Here is a 20754-nt window from a genome sequence, read left to right as displayed (position 1 = left end):
ATCATATTATAAATTATTCACTATCCTGTTGTTTGAAATTTTCACAGACTTTTAAGGAAAACTCAGTATCAAAATCTTTCTCCTTCATCTTGGTTATTTGATTGGACAGACTGTGCAGCTCTTCCTGCTTTTGCATATACTAAAAAGGAAATATGGTTAGATAATAGGAAGTCTTAAAACTTGATCCATACATACTTGACATGGTTTAAGACATGTTATTTCTCTGCCACCTTCCATTCCAAGATGGAAGAGTGATTTTCTGACTAAACCTAAGAAGAGATTTTCCCATTTCAATAATGGCATATCTAGGGAGGAGCTAGTCTCTTTTCCCAGAGTCATTTAGCAAGCTGGTTGTTCATAGCAAAATGCTTGGCTGGTCCTCTTTTCACTTCCTTCCCAGGTACCTGCCATTTTTGCATAAAATGTGTGGCCCATGGTAAAAACCCACCCCCTTAGAAAGACCAAGGTCAATCAAAGATTTACTATAAGATTTAATAAAAAAAAAAAAGTTGCACATTTTATCCAGGTCATGGCAATATCTGTGTGAGCAAATCTCAAAGTAGGCTCAGCAGAATATGAATTCCACAGCATATCAATGGTGGTTATACCAAAAATGTTTTCAAAGTGATATAAGTTTGGGAAATTCTGAAGTTTAACAACTAGGATGATAATGTGCATTTTAAATCAAAGAGAGGAATAGCACAGGTTTATTTCTCCAGCTCACGTAACCATGAATCCATCCCAATTTTTCATAAAGCAACATGCTACATTAGAAAATAAGGCTGCCTCTAGATGAAACTTGACAGTACATATACGAGGAACATTTTAACCCATATTATAAGTCCATCCAATCAGGAAAATTCAGATCCTGAGAGAACTCTGTAGGACAAATGACTTGGTTTCATCAACAGGAAATTGAAATGAGAGGATGGAAACTTGTTGCCCAAAAGAAATGAGACATATCACTTAATCACAGTATTTAGACCTGCTTCAAATAACTTGTAATAAGAAATAAGTTAGCCCTAGCTGGTTTGGCTCAATGGATAGAGCGTCAGCCTGTGAACTGAAGGGTCCCAACTTCAATTCCAGTCAAGGGCACATGCCCGGGTTGTGGGCTCGATCCCCAGTAGGGGGCGTGCAGGAGGCAGCTGATCCATGATTCTCTCTCATCATTGATGTTTCCCTCTCTCTCTCCCTTCCTCTCTGAAATCTTTTATGTTAATCTTTTCATGTGATAATGTTATTATAGTTATGGATTTTTCTTAGAAATCTTACTTTGCAGAGATACATACTGAAATATTTATAATGAAAGTTTATGGTATCTTTGATTTGCTGTGAATGAATGAGAGTAGAGTTGGTAATGGTTATCTGTTGATCATTGTTGAAGCTGGGTAATGGGTAAGCCAGGTTCACTATACTATTTTCTCTGCTTTTTTTATGTTTGAAAGGTTTCATGATAAAAAGTTTTTAAGAGAAGACTGCCAAATTTGTATTGCTTTAGCATGAGTAGAAATAACTGAGGCCATAACTAGTTTTAAATTTACCGACTTAGTCTAGATTCTTCAGCAGCTTTGTTTCCCACCTCCCAAAAGACCAGGTTTTCAACAGTGTATAATTCTTGGATTCACAGGTGTGATTTGTTGCAGAATGAAGAGGTCCTCAGTGAATTTGGAGGGGTGACTCATAGCTGTGCTCATTCCTTTGCAATATGGAAATGGAATTGTGAGTGCCCTAGCCCCAGCAAACACTGGTTGTCTAAATGGAGGCACATGTGCCCAGAAGAAGCATTCCCTCTGCAGCCTGTGGTCTATGGACCTCCCGTCAGAGCGCCCACAGCGGATTGGCGCCCACAGCAAATCGGTCTTGTGCTACGTGCGCAGGAGCCAGTAGCACAAGGCAGTTATGGGCAGGGCTCAAAGCAAGGAAAGTGTTGGTGCATTCCAACCAGAAAGGAAGTTCTTATAAAAACTTCTATCCCTGTTGCTGAAGTTGTAACAAAAGGAGATAGAAAACGTGTTTTCTTTTTAAAGACAATTTTATTTGGGCCAGACCATTTTAAGATATATTAAAAGCCTCATCTCTTTTCCTTGTCCTACACCCCTTCCTACATCACTCCCTTCAATCCCCAAGCTGCTCACACACCCGCCCCCCCTTCAGCTAGTTTAGTTTATTGCCAGTCATAGTGCTGTCTGCTCTGGAAAGTAGCAGGAAAAGCTGATAAGGTATTGAGGACAGAAATCTCTGGTCTTATCTCTCCCTAGCACACGGTGCCGAGAGTGCATCCTTTTCCTGTCCTAGGACAAGAGACATAAACTGACCATCTCCTGGCAGCAAGGACTTCAAACAGGGTTCGGGGGGCCTGCCTCTACTTTCTATAAGAACCAAAAAGGAGAAAGTGGGTCACTGCATTTTGTTTTAGTACCAGTAAAAAAAATGCTGTCTTCTAGATCAACAAGCATGATTCATAATAAGACACTCATTTAAAAAGAAGAATAAAAAGAAGGGGATGGGGGGAACTATCAAAACAACCCAAGAGTTCTAAGTCACTGGGCTGTTCTGTTTGGTTAGACTTTTGCCAGGACATAGGTTTGGCCTGAAAGGATTAGATTTGGCTTTTTGTTTGTTGACAGATCAGGCAAATGGTTTTAAGAGCTTCTGTGATAAGAAATTGATACACAGATGGCACAGTGTTGGAGGAGAAGAGTAAAATATTGGCTCATTTTTCCTTCCAACCCTCTGTCCTGCCAGAAAAGCAAAAATAACATTCTCCCAGATTTCCATCCCGTGATGTAATGAAAATAGGATGATTACCTTTCTTTAGGTTAGAGCGCGGCCGGTGGTTAGTGAGAAAGCAGTGCTTTTTTTCTCATGCTGTCATCTGCAGTGACTGTGGTGGGGACTCTGATGACGTGGGTTTGGGTGTTACCATCTCCCATCTTGGTCCTCTTCAGAGCCTCACCAGGTAAAACCAGAAGAGTCAGCAAATCTTGATATCATCCTGTCATCTGGATCAGAGATGTGACTTCATAGTATTGAGGAGGCGACACTTAATATTTTGCTACCATTTTCAGGAGAAACTGGTCACTGGACAGTTCTGACAGGCATCCAATGGTTGGAATTCCAACAATTAATGACAACTTTCAGAATTGTGTGTATTATATAATAGCAAAGGTCCAGTTTTATTGTTGAAAGCTTCTTAGTCCCCTGTTGATGAGTGCTATGAAATTATCTGGGCTACAGTGAATGTTAGAATTGTAATGAACCTTTAAAACATGGCTGTTTTTTAAACTGTATTCCACACAGCCCTAGGACTTTTTCACAGATGCCTTGAAGGTCTTACAAAGGGCAAGGAGGTTAGGACATGAGCTTTGGGTTCCCCCAGTCTGGCATCAACCACATGTCTTCTGATGTGTTACATATTGGCTTTCTGTTTCAGATTTCCTTTGAAGAAAGGTGTGCTGAAACGACAGTATGGTTGAAAAAAATTACTGTGTAGTCCTACTTTCTTGTTTTGTAAATTATTCACTTTAAAACCCAGAAAAGCCAATAACTTGTTCAAGATCAATACAGTCTGTCAGATGTGAGCTGGATTTTTTTGATGCCCAGGTCACTGTCACTTCTACTACACTGAATTTAGCACTTTTCTTACTTTCCTTCAGTAGCTAATATTTTATACCAGTATCACTCAAGATATGGTCCACACACCAGGACACAAATTTATAGTATGCATTTAGAAACTTTTATACATTGGAACTTGTATTTTATGTCTTAAAATTTTTATTTTCCTAGTAATTAAAAAAAGTTTATATTTTATAAAAATCTTGTCCCCAATAGATTGTAGATTTTCAAAAGAAAAAAACAAAGGCACTTCTTCCCCGGTAGTTTAAGAGGCACTGTGACATAGGGCATCAAATTTCCACAGAGGATGAGTCTTAGACAAGAGGCAGGTCTTGCTTTAAGGAATCTTTTTGTATTCTGGGCAGGTAGAGAGGCAGTATTACTTGTTCTTTTTTGCTTAAACTTTTAATATCTTTCTTGCTTATAAAATATTATAGCTGTGTAAAACTACGATTATATATTTAATAGCAGTAATAATGTTTTTTATGAGCTCTTTGGAATTGTAATCTCAATTTAATTGGTTAGGGGTTTTGTTGAATGGAGTTGTTTTATAGTTGGTTATCTAGTTTAGTTTCTGTCTATTCAAAAAGTAAATTCTGCCCAGCTGCTGTGGCTCAGCAGTTGAGCATCGACCCAAGAACCAAGAGATCACCGGTTCGATTCCTGGTCAGGACACATGCCTGGATTAGAGGCTCAATCCCCAGTGAGGGGGGTGTACAGGAGGCAATCGATTGATGATGTTGCTTTCTCATTGATGTTTCTATCTCTCTATCCCTTTCCTTTCTCTCTCTAAAATTCAATAAAAACATATTTTTAACAAAAACAAAAACACCACCTAAATTCTTCCAATGTGTTGTTATTTTTTTTATTTTTTATAGTCTGTCTCTAGGCCCCTGCCTCAGTCAGGTAAACAGTAGCTTCTCAATGGATGTTAATGAAGGACTGGTTGGCCAAATCTTTTTTTACCTCAGCCATCTCAATATCTTAAGTTATTGTATAACTTACTTTTATTATATGACTCAATGAGTGCTGAATTTAACTTACTCTTACTAACTTACATATCTTCTAAACATAGAAATATTTTGCCCTATCAAATTTACTCCTTCAAATGGTTTTATTTACTGCTTTGATTTCTACTCAATTGAAAAGAGTCTATGTGAAGATTAATCTTATATAGTATACAAAAACTGAGCGAGGGGACTTTTCTGTTTGTAACTTTACTTGCCTAAGTTAATATACCTTTCTTTTAGAAACAATCCGGACCATTCCAGATTTATACTCCATTCCTATTTTCAAAATATGAGGTTCTCTAACATCTTCCAAAAATGCCATGTTTTCTTTAATAAGGAACCTAAATTTGAGTTGTCATGATTCTGAAGGAATTTTCAAGGCTTCCTGTGAAGTAAAGATGGAAGAGACAGACCCTCTGTTAGCCCCTGTTTCTATTTTTCTGAGATTTGGGTACTAGCCTTTAACTACTTATAAAAGTCATGTATCCTGCCTTCAGAGAGCAGGGAATGGAACCAGTTGACCTAGAATTATAAAATGTAGTCAATTTGGGTTATTTTTAGATTCATCCACAAAAGTCGGTGCCCATGTCACATTGATCATTCCAGGCTTCGGAGGAGCCTCGTTTATCTCGGAATGGCTAGTGTGTTGTGAAATGTTGTCACATGAGTCACTGCAACTTTCCAAGTGGTAGGACCTTTCAGGGAGGCAGGAAACCTGCTCTCTTTTCTTTCCCCTCTTTCCCCCAGAGGCTGTATGACTCTTGTCAGTAGTTCTGCTGTCAATTACTTGAGAAGTTGTTGCCATAGAGAACCATCCTCTTAAAACATGTTTATGTTGGCTTTTCTTAATGAGTGGTAATGTGAGCAGCTGACGAGGCAAGTGGAAAAAAAAATGAACAGCTTTGTTAGCATTGGCCTTCATATGAGGAATTTGGCATTGCTTGTATTTCTCTACTAGCTAGTGTCCAGTGAAAAGCAAGATATTCTTTCCTTCCCCGTTGTCATCCCTGAGATGCCCAGTTCATTTGTCCGAGTTTGTAAATTCCAGCTAAGATCTAATGCCAAGTTGTTAGAAAGGTATCTCTGCGTGCTTATGGGGTGTTGAGAGTTCTCTTTGTGCTTGTCTGTCATCCTTTGCTGCTTGAAATCAGACAGCAGTTAGCAGCCTCTCCACCATTTACTAGCATAGCTCATTAAGACCTTGGGACACTTCATCAAAACCTGAAGTCCTCCAATTCTGTGTGTGTGTGTCGAACATTTCCAAAAAAGAGATCATATTTCATAATAAATGTATTCATTTACTCATCCAACAAATATTTACTTAACACTTTTTGTGTTTACTTATATACTAGAGAAAAAACACAAATTTCCACATATTTTTACTGATGAAATTCTAAACTTTACTTATGGACACTGATATTTGAAATTCACATAATTTTCACATGTAATATTCTTTCAATTTTTTTTTTTTACCCCAACCATTTAAAAATAAAAAACCATACTTAGCTTGCAAGGGGTACAAAGATAGCCAGCAGGCTGAATTGGCCTTTGGGCCCTAGCTTACCAACCCTGTTCTAGAGAGAACCTCCGGGAACTCCTGCTGAGTGGGTTTCTGTACATGCCATGGGTTCCCAGACCTGTTCCCACAAGCACACACACATCCACATGTCATTTCTGAAGGCGTTTTCCAATTGAGTTGCTGCATAAGTCTAGTTCTGTTACTATATTTTGGTTTTAGCCCCCACATCAATCAGTGGAGTTTTGTATTTGTTTTTAACTCTTGTGAAGCTTGCTAGCACTAACAGTGATTGTGTTTCCCAGGCAGATTCTCTTAAGGCCGGTTATTAGTGAGACTGTTATTTAATCTAACTCCAGAGGTGAGTGATAGATACCTTGAAATAAAACCCCACAAGATTTCACATTTGAATAAAATTTTTGTGAGTGCAAAAGTAGCTTCTTGTGCCAAATGTTTCCAATCATAGGGAAACCAAAAAGGTGCCATAGAAAGCAAGAGAAGAAATGCCCCCATAGTGACACAATCCCTGCTTTCTAACGAACAGTGTTGGTCACTGCTTTAGCTCAACCTGTGAAGGCAAACCCATCTAATGACTCCCTCGAATCAAAAGCTTTCCCAGGTCATATTTTCAGCTCAAAACATAACGTATGCTGCATCTTAACAATTGGCTACTGGGACTTCTGGTGGAACCTTATTCACCTGTTTGCCTTCTCAGAATGAGCTCCCACCTTTGCCTCTGATATGCCCTGGAACTCCCTGGCTCTCCAGCCTTTCCTTTTCATGGCAAGAACAGTCCAGCCCACAGGCTGTTCTACTGCTGTGTTCAGCCAGTCGCACAGAATGAACATGGCGCTTCCCGTACATCACAGCACCTCACTTGTTTCCAATTTGCTCATCTCTACGGGGGTGACTATGCCAACTTGGAATAACAGACCAGAGGAGAAATGTATGGATTGTCTGACTGGGTTCCTCTACGTCACTAAGCCCACGGGGAGTAATGGGATGGTCACACCAGAAGGCACTCAGATGTACTTGCTGCAGTGAGAGAAGCAGTTTGCACCAGGAGGCAGAGTGGCATCTGATGAGAAAGGAATGGTTTTATCTGGATGGGAAGAATATCCACTGCAGAACGTTGACTCTCTCTTTCCTTCCTGCCCTTCCAAACCCCTTCTAGTCATTCGCTGGCATGCCGACACATCTGTGCCAACAAATACAAGGCTTATGGTTCAGTGGGAGTGCTTCCCAGCCTTGATCTGCTTGGGCTTGGTGTTCCTTATGCTTTTCTTGAGCACTCATACGTTAGTTGCTCATTAGAGAGGATGTACCCAATATAAATGAAATAGAAATGGTCTCTGTCTCAAGGAACTTAAAATTATCTTGGGAAGAAGCTTACAAAGCAAATTATACAAAACCAGAAAATAGAAGTAACTAATTACTAGTCACTGGACGTGAACATGAGGATATTCCACAGGGAGGGATTCAGACTTGTTGAAGGAGACAGTTTTGTACTTGATCTTCAAGGAGATGATGCACTTGACTACATACACAGGACCTGCAGGAGCACTGTAGTCCCGCATAACTAGTGACTCCATCAGCCCATTCTGCCCCCGTATCAGCAAAGGCTTGGTGCCCACACATTCCAGCACTCGCCTCAGCTTGATGAGTCATGAAATCACTTTTACCTGAATTAATCTCTGTCCAAAGTGAATAGGTGTAATGTCTAAACCCCAGGAGTATGTCAAGACATAATTCATGTTTGTCAGAACTATTCTGCTATAAAGTTTGAAACACACACAAGATGTTCTTTCAGACTACTCACTTGCCAAGCTTTCTTAATTTTTCACAGACTAATCCAGTCCGAGCTGACAACAGACAGGCTGAGGTGGAGGTGTGTATTTGTTCATCACAAGCAAGAGCTCTCAGAGCTAAGAACCCCAATTGCTAAATCCATTACCCCTGAGCTCTCCGTGCCTACTTTTTCTTTCAATGAGAAAAGTTCATTGAAGGATTACTGTTGCAACATGATCTCTGTATCTTAATATGGAAATCAAAAGGCTTCAATCACCTTGTCACTTAAGATCAGCACTGACATATGACAAAGGCTGTGAGATGAAAGGTTTTGTCTTTGAAACCCTATCCCTGGACTGGTATGCTTATCATAAGTAGTGAGATTTTATATTTATGGTTCATATGCCCCAAATGCCCCACTGAATTCTCTGTCCAAAAGATACTAACAACATTCTAATGAGAATCATAAAACAGTCTATTTTATTTGGGCATTTTACTGTTAATCCATCTCAGTACATGTGTTTGAGTGACACAGAGGAACCCAGAAGAGCTTGAGCAGATGCTCATTGAGCTGCAAAGCCTCTGGAAAGAATACCTAAACAAAACAAAGAACAGACTGATAATTATATAGACATTTCAGAAAAGTTGTCATGCGTAGTTGGGGGCATCTTTCAGACACCTGAGATGATTGTGATACATCATAATTGATGTCTTAAGGAGTTCTCTCGTCAAGGTCTTGTGTTCTTTGCATCCCCCCTCCCCCCACCAACCTTAACCCACCCCCAATTCCAGTGGTAATTCAGAGTTGCCAGAAATAGGTTTAGACTTTAGGATTCTCTGGCTCTAGACATTACACTCATACAGTGTATTGCAATAAACCACTTGAGTATGCCTATTACTGAGGAGAAAACTGAGACAAAGCAAGTCACCAACTAATCACAGTCGGTATTAGAAGTGCCCAGATGGAAGTTGTCCGACATCTGTCCAGCAGAGAGTCCTGCCGTAGGTGGAAGGGTGGACTTTGGTTTTCCTTCCTGCTTTAAAGCACTCACACTTTGCCAGGTACATCCACATGCTAATTTGACAAAGTACAAACTCTTACACCTGGCTTTAAGCTATATTTTATTTATATGGATTACAAACTAGCTAATAGCGGTTTTCTGTTTAGAAAGTAGTGTCTGTTTCTGGGGACATTTTTTTACATGAAGCGTTTGCATCAGTTAACTTGTGCCCTTATGGAGTTGAGTGTGGACCTTGGTCCCTTGATTATATGACCAATTACATAGGGAAACAGGGACAAGTGAGTCTGTGTGATGCAGGCTGGAGGTTTGTGTGCTGTAATGGAAGGAGAAAGGGTGAGTCTGTTTCTACCTCTGAGAAATGGAGAGGATGCCTCTCAGATCACTGCTATGAGCGTCACAGAAGATGACATATGATGATAAGTGACTGGCATGTTAAAGGCGTCTAAGAGATGACAGCTGCTTTCTCAGCACACCAAGGTGTGGCCACAGAGAGTAGTTTCTTATGTGATGAGTGGAGTGATCTTGCAGGGGTCCTGTGACTTTAAACCTGAGAGTCCTGATGTGGGAACAGGTCCTCCTAAGCCCTAACCTACAGAATATTTACTGATTGGGGAGAAATTAAGGCCCTCACTGTAATTGGGGAAATCCATGGTCAGTATTTTTTAACACATAATTGTTACATTCACCAGCTCTGAAAGAAATGAGAACACTGTGACTTTTGCTGAGAACAGACAAGATTAATCTGTGAAACCATTTTTTAGAATAACACAGAAACTGGTTCTATTTGTATTTCACAAAGAGTCGCTTCTATAAAATGTGGAAAATACTTCAGGGGTCTAACTGTGTGTTTGGGTCTTTTTAATAATTGCTGATAGGGGACAGAATAGTGGATATTACAAATCTAGGGGGATATTTAAAAAACTGTTTTGCTCATTTCCTCACCAGTTCCCCTCATCCACTAGGCTCTTTGAAAAGCTTCGTCATCTCAGGTATACTGCTTGGTCCTGGACATGCACATTACATGTGACATGTTCCCGCCCAGCTGAGGGGCAGGACACCCTGGCCAGCAAAAGAACTGGTGGCTTCCACAGGCAGAGCCCTCGCTCCTGTTCGTGCAGACTCGCCCACCTTTATCCTTCATTGTACCCAAGTCACAGCCTGCCTGTGCCATACTAGACAGCAAGGGAAACTGTTGGCATTTGAGCAGGACTTGAAGAAGCTCAGGCTGTGGAGGCATAAAAGGCAGGGGAGACATTGCCAGGTTATGCATTCCCTTAGCCCACCACATTTTCCGTTCCAGCCAGAGAGCACCATTAGCATGTTCCCCACATGCTGCCTTTTGAGAGCACAAGTTTAGGGGCTGTGAAGGCTCAGTGGAGATTTTTAAGCCAAGGTATATAAAAAGAGAATCTTCAAATCAGAAGTACAAAGTGGGGATTGATTATCATTTTTTAAAAGTTTCAGCTTTTTACCACCTGTCTTAGAAGTGTTGGGATGATTTCCGGGAATTAAGTTTAAAATAAATTTGTATTCCAGTTAATAGTCACTCCAGTTTTTTGTTTTTATTGATTTTAGCATCTGTATAAACAAATTCTTAAAACTGACTCAGTAATCCAGCTCTCTAAGTGATATTACTGGATCTGCTCTTGGCTGTATGCTTTCGTTCAGGTGATGGAAAATATCCTTTCCATGTGGCTAGACTCTAGTTCATTGCTATCACTTCTGCATCCTGACTGGACAGTTGGGGTAATAGGTGTGTGTGAACCAAACTCATCCCTGCTGCCTGCTTATCTTGCCTCGCTGTCCCTTCTCTCTCTCCTGGTCATAGAGCAATGGCCAACCCAAATGTCTTTTCACAGAGGAGTACGTTGTAGGCCTTCAAGGGACCTTGGGAGTTACCTAACTTAACCTACTGATTTGACTGAATTAGATAACTGTAAGATGACTCATGCATTAACTACACATCTCTTGATAGTATTTTGTATGGAACTGAAAGTTTTCAAGGTATTTGTAAATTTATTTTACTCGTTTTTAGAATGCTGTTAGCAAATTGGAACATTCTCACAGTTTACAAAGTAGTGAAAGTCATATTGGTATTACAGATTTTTTTTGAGGTTGTGTTATGTGTTGAATGGAAACGTGGGAAGATGCAAGTTGATTCTGTTTCAAAATGCTAAGTAACTGGTGATTTTCTCAGTGCCTGTTCACTTTGAAGTTGAGAGTAGATATGAAAAGTACTCCTTTTCTTGGAAAGGTGTACATTTTTCATATTCATGGCCAAGAATATAGACACAGGGATTATAATCTCAGTAGTAAAAGTGTTTATGATTTATAAAATCATAAATTATGAGCTTGTAAAATATGAGTCCTGGGCATCACTCCTACTGGAATCAGATTTACTAGTACATCCTATTCCTCCTTTGTTTCTATGGTTTTTAAAACATACATTGCAGCAGTGTGGGAGGGCGGCTGCCCCTGGCACTAAAGGGCTCTCCCCAGCATTCATTGTTCTGCCTACACTTTCCTCAGGATAAATAGGATTCGGGTGCTGGCACCTCTTGCTTGTCTCCATGCCCTGCTAAGCCCGGTGCGCAGTGGCGCATGGTTGTTACAGTCCTTGCCACTGGAGGAGTTACTATGAGCATGGCAATTTTCTGGGATTAGAAAGGCCCTCTGAATTCAACAGGTGACTCAAAAATTGTTTTATATTTCCTAATAATGAAAAGTGTGATTAATACCAGCAATTGGTTCCCATGATTTAACTGAAAAGCAGGACGAATAGGTGAGCAAGGTAGGGAGCCATAGACTATCACTTGAATTTGAGTTCCTGAGACACAAATACACTCCAGAAGAGTTGACAAACTCCTTTTAATGCCATGAAACTAGATGAGACCTATTTTACATAAACAGGCCACCTTCACAGAGACTCTGTGTGGCTGTGTGCCCTTACAGGGAAGGCAAGACCTTTCTTGTCCATCAAACTGGGATTGCCTCGCACCAAGAGAGCCCTGAGATTTTTCCATTCTGCCGTGCAGCATTTCAGCTCTCTTTCCACATTTGAAGAACAGAAAGACTAAGTGACCTTGTTTTCATCTCCTGGGACAGCTATTTTTAAATTTTTCTCAAAATTACCTGGTGGGATTCCAGCCAAAATTGAATGCAGATAAGTAACATTTGAACTTCTTTCCAAAGCCCAGTCAGTTATTCCACACGTTCTGCATTTTACATTTTGAAATTTTGGACCACAGACTTTGTTTTTTTTAGGCCTGGGTAAAATAAGGTTTGTGTTGATTAGATGAGGTGTGATGTTGTTGGAAGGTACCCTTTGGTGAGAGATCTCTAGGGCATTGGCCACTCAAAATCCAGTTGTCCATTTATATGATATTGATTCTGCCAGAATTTCAAATGTGATGCTACTTTGATTCCACTGAGCCCACATTTAAGTTCTGCTCTATCAAGAAAATGCATGGTCCATTTATACATGCTGGTTTGTAATAAAGTTGGAGGTTCTTCCCACCAAGTTCAGACTAACTTATACAGTCCTAATTTGGAAACAGTCATTCAGAAAACTCTTTTCCCACCCTCTCAACATGAGAGGGTCGACTAACCAGTCTCTTCCTATGTGAATAAGTGAATATGAAGGAAGAAGCCGGGTAATTATGAAAACTTAAATTTAGCATTATTGTTAAATGGCTTGATTATTTTAAAAGTTTCTGTGGACAAAGTTATTCTAAAAACTGACTTTCCTTAAAGCGTAGTCCTGCCCTGGCCGGTGTGGGTCAGTTGGTTGAGTGTCATCTCTTTCTGGTTGGATTCCTGCTCAGGCCACATGCCCATATTGCAGGCTTGATCCCCGGTGCGGGGCATGTTAGAGTCAGCCAATTGATGTTCTCCTCTCACATCTTTACATCAATGTTCCTCTCCCTTCCCCTCTCTCTCTAAAAATCAGTAAAAATATTTAAAATTTAAAAAGGCATAGTCCTTATATTCTTCATCATAAAGGGACTCCCTTTCCACACCTATGTTTTCATCACATTACTGCCAACCAGGTGCAACCCATATAGTGACACCAGCATTTCCTTTTTTAATCCCAACCTACTAAGGCATGAATTTTCTCTCTCTTCTCCAGCCTTACAGTGGAACGTATTCATTTGAAGTTAAAATGTAAACCTTACATAATCTCAGCTGTTGTGAGTACATCCTCATATTTAGAAACAAGACTAACACAGACCTGCATATCTGGTTCATGTCAGAGTAGTGATGGAGGCATCTTCCTTCTCCTCATCCTCAGCCGAGAGAAGAAGGTCTGCCATGCTAAACTGTTCTTTCTGGGAGGAAGGCAGAATGCATGCATTTCCAGCCCTGGTGCCTGTTCTCCTGGAGCAGGTGCCAGGGGCCCCCACTTTGTCTTTGGAGGAGTAAGAAGGTGTTCCCAACACGCCAGGTTCCAGGTTGGCACTTGGCTCCTGTGATAGGAAGGGTTAACATATGAATGTGGCATCTAAGTTTCCACATCAGTGCAAAGGCCTGAGTAATCCATAGCAGAGCTGGAATCTGACAAGATCACAAAGCTCGAGGACTTTGGTGTCCCTCTTTTTCATGGCAGCCTGGGGTCGCCATGTATAACATTGTTGCTAAGGTGCTGTTTATTCCGAGTTTCATTTAGGTGACTTTCCAGCTAACTTTCTGAAGGTATCTTCAATCTATTCACCCTGTCACCCCCTATAGTATTCAACCAAAGTGTCTGCCACTTTGTTCTATGCTTTGCAGTTCATCTCTACCCGGGTGGGATGCAAGGGGGATCGAGGAATACCTGGTACTCGGCCTGGTCTCTAACTGCTGAGGGCTAATGGCTCCAGCTAGAGTCCTCCTGGGTGCCCTGACAAGGACACAGCTGGTGTTTAACCAGTTTTAATCTTTTCCCACACCTTAGGATGATTCCAGTCCCGCCACTCCAGATGGGAATGAAAACTCCACTACGACAACCAGCACCTTCACCATCCAGGAGTACTTTGCCAAGCGGATGGCAGAGCTAAAGAACAAGCCACAGGTTGTTGCTGCAGGGCCTGACCTTCCAGAGACCCAAATGGAAAGGAAAAAGGGAAAGAAAAGAAAGAAAGAGGCAAAAAATAAAAATGTGGAGAATTACACCCAACCCAAGACCAAGAAAAAGAGAGACCAAGCTGAGCAGCAGCTTGGAGACCCTCAGGGGGACAAGAATTCTGATGCTTCTGCTGAGGATGGAGAAGACTGTATGTGGCCATTTGATGTCCAGGACTTACCACCAAAGCCCAAAAAAAAGAGAGAAAAGAAAAAGCTACAAAAGCAGGTTGAGGCAGCAATGGATGCTACTGTGGATGAAACACCAGTGAAAAAGAAGAAGAAAAAGAAGAAAGATTCCAAGTAAATTCTCTTGAGCCAGGGCCTTCCAACCACTCAGGTGTCAGGGCACTGCCAGGCTGCCTTGGCCTGGAGTCAGAGCAGAGTTCACCCAAGAGAGTGTGTGCACATCTTTTAACATGCCCGCGGATTGCTGGGTCTCGCCCTCTCACCACATTTTCCCCAAACCATTTTCCAAGGACTTTTTAATGTTCCAAATCATGACTCTCATGAACAAATAAATTTCTTTGTAGACTCTGAGCCCTTCACTGTGAGTGTTCATTCATATTCGTATGAACACGTCAAGTTGTGTATGTGCACACATGTGTGTAGGTATGTCAGTCTATATTTGCTCTTGATTTCCTTCAGTAACAATGAATTGTGCTTCCTTCTGAAAGACTTAGTCTAATTAAAGGATTAAGAGGCAATAGTTTAGATTCAGATCATTCTTTTTGTTCTATAGCCAACAATACATTTTTGCCAAGTAGGTATTATATTATTACTCTCCCAAATCAGACTTGTTTTTGTTTGTTTTGATTTGGTGTAGTTTTGATGGGGAAACTGTTTTAATGCCCTCTCTTCACTAAGCAGTGGCAGCCTAGTGTTCTGAGGTCTCCTTCCCAAGACTGCAGTCTAAGTGAGCTGACTAGGAACCGTGGAACCTTCCCTGAGAGAGCGTAGGCAGGCCGTGTGATGATGCTCGGGACAAATCCCCTATTGTGGGCTCCACCTTATTTATAACGATCAGGAGCTCCTCAGAAGCTTAAAAGATTGGGAGTCTAAGGTCAGGAAATTAATTTTATCTGTAAACCACTCACTCTGTAGATTGAAACTACCTTGTGAATGTTCTTAAAAGTATTAATAGCACATAAATGTAAAAGATACTTCTCAGTTCAGTCCTGCTCAGACCCAGTGGTGTCGCCGAGTTGTGTTTATACTGCCTTCTGCCACACCCTGGCGTCTCCGTGTGTGTTTACCCAGATAACTTCACGCCCTCCTTGGGACACAGAATTAGGAAGAAAATGCACGCTTATAAATTAGAGGTCCAGCCCTATTGTTTTCTCTGCCTGTTTCTCCTCTCTTCCTTTCTTTGTTCTCTTTATCTCTTCCTTCTTTTCTTCTCCATCCTTTTATTCGTTTATTCCCTCATCCTCATCCCCCCTTTATTTTCAATTCCAGTTTTCTTCTAACCCCTTTCTAGTTGCCAGCCGCCCGTCCTGCTCTTGCAATCTTGGTGCTTGGCCTGCTTCTGACAGACCTGTCAGAGTGGCTGTGAGGGTGTGGCAGGGCGTGCAGGCTCGGTGCTCTTTTCCACTTGATTGATAGATTGCTACATGCAAGCTGATGACCTTTTGCCCTGATTTTGACTGGAGGAGAGGGGGTGAGCCTTCATACATTAGATATGAAGCATGGCCCTGAGTCTTCACATTGAGGAAGTATAGTAAGAATGTTTGGTTTTGGTCTCTTAAGAATTCTGAATTGTTCAAAAAGTCACACACACTACCCAAAAAGAAAATTCAGAGCCTGAGGTCTAGTTTCTGAGTTTTATCATGGCCCCCCAGAGTGCAGAGTCCCAGGCTATGGTCCAATTTATTAAAGCACCAAAGATTTTTAAAATCACTTTTCTTCACAGAGGGCACATGCCCAAATTATCTCTGCTTGTCCTATCTTGTAAATGAACTGAGCTCCAGAAGGGAGTGGGAATGTATGAAACCTAAAGGGAATACTCTTTACAAAATATTTTTTTCCTCTCCACCCACATATTTAACATATATTTAATATATTTATATATATTTAACATATTCTTTTTTTGCCTTTTATTTTATTAACTTTAACTTTTTTTTTTTAACCAATAAAAATGAGAGTCACACAAATATACTGAATTGTGTGCAGGAGGAGAAAGCAGGTGGGGGTTTAGGAAGCAGCTGAGATGCGGTCGTCAGGTGAGATGAAGGGGCCGGCCAGGAAGACCAGGGTAGGGAGGTGCTGAAGGAAAGTTCTTGGAGTTGAGAATTCCAAGGCAAGGGTAAAACATCTCAAGATTATTAGATGCAACTAAATAAATAGATACTGTAGGCTGTAATTTTTATTATTTTAGTGGGCTGCAAAAAGAATTCCTGGATGATTTTAGGAATTTCAGGGTAGCCTGAGAAAGAAGTACTTGCTCAGCAAAGAGCAGACCAGTGTGACCCTTTACTTTGAAGGATGTGGAAGCTTAATTTTCACTAGAAATCTGCAGTGTTCCTTTTTCCCAAGTGTCTCTTTTATAGGCCACTTGGTTTTCCGGATCTAAGTGGAAGATTGAAATATATACGCTTGAAAGTTGCATTTCATAGACATGCTATTTCTTAAATTGTTAACATATGAACCCTATGGTTTGCCTTTAATTATTTCACTTGGTAAAAATATATTTTTATTCTTCAGTGCTTTCCTTGGCATCCTTCAGTTTTAATAGGGAAAGCAGGTACCCTGGAAAAGATTTAGCCAATGAAGAGGTTCTTAAATGTTACAGCACCCTTCTTTCCCTTCTGTTAATTTTAATAGATATTAATTATTGCTGCATGAGGTCCTGTATGCCTGGCCCTATTCCAAGCACTTTAAATAAATCAGCTCATGTCGTCCTCAACCCAGTAAGTAAGCACTATTGTTAGTTACCCCCTTTTACAGATAAACACTGTTTTTATAAAAGGGCCTCTTTCAGTTTTTATAATTAAATTTATGATGCTCCCAGAGAACCAGTGGAAGCCGCTGGCAAACAGTAGACTTTTACAATGAACTGGAGTTAGCATTACTTACATGCGCTGTGGAAAATACTTGCGGATAGCCTGTACATTTGAAATTCTCAACGGATGTTCCTTCCCAACTTGGTCAAGAGGTTGGTGGGAAATTGGGTAAGTAACTCAACTTCTTAAAACCTCTTTGCCAGTCTATGAAAAAAAGACATTTTCTTCTAATTTGCAGAAAATACTGGTACTTCTGAAATACAAAACCTAAATGAGCCCTGGTTTTATACCACAGTGCGGATCTTGCCTCTCCTCCCTCACCAGTTGGCTGACTCCGGCAGGAGCAAGCTGGGACCTGCTCTTTTAGAAACAGCATCAGAGAAATGTTTCGGCACAATCTACCTGAGTGATCTCAGCCTGGACCAGCAAGCAGCGGCTGTATTTAGATTTGACTAAGAACTTCCCCACTGTCACCCTGTTTATCTTGTGGGTTCTGCAATCATTGCAGTTTGGAGCCTGTTGTGCTGGCACTGGGGCTGGGGAGGTCAGATCCCTGCTGATGTGCGATTTCATAGCTCTCGGTTGTTAGTGAACAAATTAGTATCACATCCTAATAAAATGGATGACTAGACTCCATGCATAAAAGTATACGATCTAGTTAGGAAATACTGATTCCACTAAAATGGTATGCACAAAGCCCTTATGGGACCGGAAAGAGGAGGGCAAAGGCAGAGAGAGCAGGTAAAAAGGTGGGTGGGCCCAGGAGTGTTGTGATGGAGGCAGTGTGTGGGCTAATGCAGACATGCTTGCCGAGCTCTTCTTTCTCATCTAAGTTGAATTTTTGTATAAGCGTTAAGAGCAAACTTAAGGAAAACTGCAATGAATTATTTAGCCAGAGGAAGGATTTTGTAATTAGTTACATCTTAAATTTTCTGTTTGTATTTCCTGTATTGGTTTTCCTTTGAGAAAGGTAACGTGGATGTGAGAAGCCGTTATTTGTTCTAAACGATTTGCTGAGCCCCAACTTAGAACTAAGCCTAGGCCAATTCAGGACTGAGTAATCCATTACAGGGCCTACCCACATTCAAGATCTATCAACTTGTGTCCTTTAGGATGGTTTTCCTTATCCTAGAACACTGTCAATGGGATGTACTCGGGACCTGGCGCCCTCCACACTGGGGGGTTTCATCACCTTTAACATTCATGCTAATCCTGTTAATCAAATTGGGTAGTAAGCTATAAACCATTCTTTGCTAACTCATTATTTGACTTGAACCTGAGGAGTGACTTCCCACTCAGATCTCCCTTATTAACATTTCTAACTGTGATAAATAAGCAAAATTATGTGAACATTCTTCCACATAGAGTGAATTAAAAATGTATTTTGCCTAAGTGGAGAGTGTAAGAAAGACCACAGCTCCTCTCGCCAGCCCCTTTCCTCTCCTCTGTCCCTTCTGTTACTGGCATAACTGTTGAAAGAACTGGGTATAAAAGGACTAGGAGACCTAGCTTTGAGGTAGCCTTACTTTGCCTAGGGACTGGGGACACCCTTTGACCTGGTATGGAACAACAAATATTAAACATTTGTTAAAGAAATGGAAGCCTGAAGACAAATTCTAGCCTTCAAAACTTGGGGAATGAAGCTGTGAGAAATCCAGGAGAGTGCCACAGAGCCTTCACTGTTGGGAGTGTCCTCACTTTCATGCCCCTCCTCATCTGCTAGGCAGCTTCCCCCAGGTGAGTGGCTTTACTCCAGACTGTTCTATCTCCTTTCACCTACCCTACACCCCCTAAAACTCCTGAGTGTCATTTCCTGAATACTCCTTGGCTGTCAGGAGACAGAAAGTCCTTGAATGTTTTGCTCAGAGGTTTTGTGGATTAATTTGCATATGCAGGCGTGGAGCAAAGACGGAAGACAGCATAGAACAGTGGTTCTCAACCTGTGGGTTGCATCCCCTTTGGTGGTCGAACGACCCTTTCACAGGGGTCGCCTAAGACCATCCTGCATATCAGATATTTACATGACGATTCATAACAGTAGCAACATTACAGTTATGAAGTAGCAACAAAAATAATTTTATGGTTGGGTCACAACATGAGGAACTGTAAAGGGCCAGAAGGTTGAGAACCACTGGCATAGAAGGAAGCCAAGCACAGCATGAGGGAGCAAAGCGGTGGAGAAGGGAGGGAGCCGAGGCAGCGGACATGGGAGGGAGTGAGGCAGTGGAGAAGGGAGCTTCGCTCCGGCCACAGGAAGCCCTATTCTTGCAGGAATCTTCCTGCAAAGGGCCTCTAGTATATATATACACACTCGTGACCAATGTTTCTGCTTCTTTCTGAACAATTCCCATGTCTGGATCTGTCCCCCACTGGTCAGTCTCAAGCTTTCCTTCCGCATCTCCAATTAATCATCCTGAGGGTCCCTCAGATTCAAAGGATCTGAAAGGAACTCTTGTTCATCCTTTCCAGGCCACCTTCTGTACCTGTTGTTGCTATGGATACCCCTATGCTTTCACTGTGGCTTTAACATCTAGGCCACATGCAGCTCTTTGGCCCCTTGAGTGTGGCTCTTCCACAAAATAGCATGTGCAGGCGCGCATGTACAGTGCGATTGAAACTCCGTGGCCCATGCACAGAAGTTGGTATTTTGTGGAAGAGCCATACTCAAGGGGCCAAAGAGCCGCATGTGGCTCGCGAGCTGCAGTTTGCCGACCACTGGTCGAAGGCCATCTACAACAATTCAACCTAATTAAGTGACTGCCATTGGTGTCCTAGGTTAAGTTCTTGATCCCTGTGCCTGGTGAGTCATGCCCCACAGCTCCTGGCTCTATCCCTCTTTTCCATTTATCCAGTTAATTCCATAATAATTCTTCCTGGAGCATTGCACCCACTACCTTGGGGGCCCCATGTCCCCCACTTGCACTCCCACTCTAGTGCATGACTGTGCCTCTTGTGTATCACTGTCCTTTCCCTCCTGCTGGCCTTCTCCACCTACTGGCCTTCAAAGCCTGCCTCTGATGTCATCAACAGTTTCTCCAGCCTTTCCTCATCCGGCCCCCAGTAGCAATCTCTCCCATTCCCGAGTCTTTATAGCTTTCTGACTCATCCAGGTCTACCTGATATTGGGGTTTATGGATGTCTCATTTCCCCCATTCAAGCCTAGGGCCACTGAGGGTGAAGTTAATCTCTGTGCCTACAGCACCCAGGACAATGCCTTGCACACAGCAGGCAGAGAAGGATTCTTAAATGAAGAAGCAAATGAACAGACCACAGCGAGGCAAGAACCGGGCTCTGAAGACCTGCCCTGTATCCAGGATGAGGACGTCTAGTCAGGGTGCACTGCTGTGACCACGGCCCCCACTCGGGGTTCCTTCAAGTTCTGAACGCTATAACCAATATGTGTGAGACCTGCTCACCCAATTTGAAGGCTTCATTATTAATTCTCCCCTACTTCTCCCCTAGCCTGCACTGTTGGTGACTCACCTAGCCCACCAGGATCTCTAATGACCCCCCTCCCAGGGCCCCATTTTCAAGTCTCCCTCGAGTGGTGGCTGTAGGATCTAGCAAAATACCTGACGAGGCCCTCAGTACATTTTCCTCTCTTCCTCCAAGCACAAGAGAAAATGCAAAGTAAGTTCCCTACAAATATCAGAGCCCAGTCAGAGGGGTGCAGCAGCCGTCCTCCCAGTGCCCCTCAG

At 41.9% G+C, this 20754-nt stretch overlaps 1 protein-coding gene across 1 annotated transcript in view; it reads left to right on the top strand.

The window, feature by feature from the left end:
- PINX1 (PIN2/TERF1 interacting, telomerase inhibitor 1) overlaps positions 1 to 14594 on the top strand; it is a 76552-nt gene extending 61958 nt beyond the window's left edge. Inside the window, exon 7 of the mRNA XM_006774774.2 lies at positions 13888 to 14594. Within this exon, the coding sequence (XP_006774837.1) occupies positions 13888 to 14361 (474 nt within the window). The 3' untranslated portion in view covers positions 14362 to 14594. The remainder of the gene's footprint in view (positions 1 to 13887) is intronic.
- The last annotated feature ends 6160 nt before the right edge of the window (positions 14595 to 20754 follow it).

Source organism: Myotis davidii, unplaced genomic scaffold, assembly GCF_000327345.1.
Source record: "Myotis davidii unplaced genomic scaffold, ASM32734v1 scaffold524, whole genome shotgun sequence".
Lineage (NCBI taxonomy): Eukaryota > Metazoa > Chordata > Mammalia > Chiroptera > Vespertilionidae > Myotis > Myotis davidii.
This window is presented reverse-complemented; position numbering and strand designations above follow the sequence as displayed.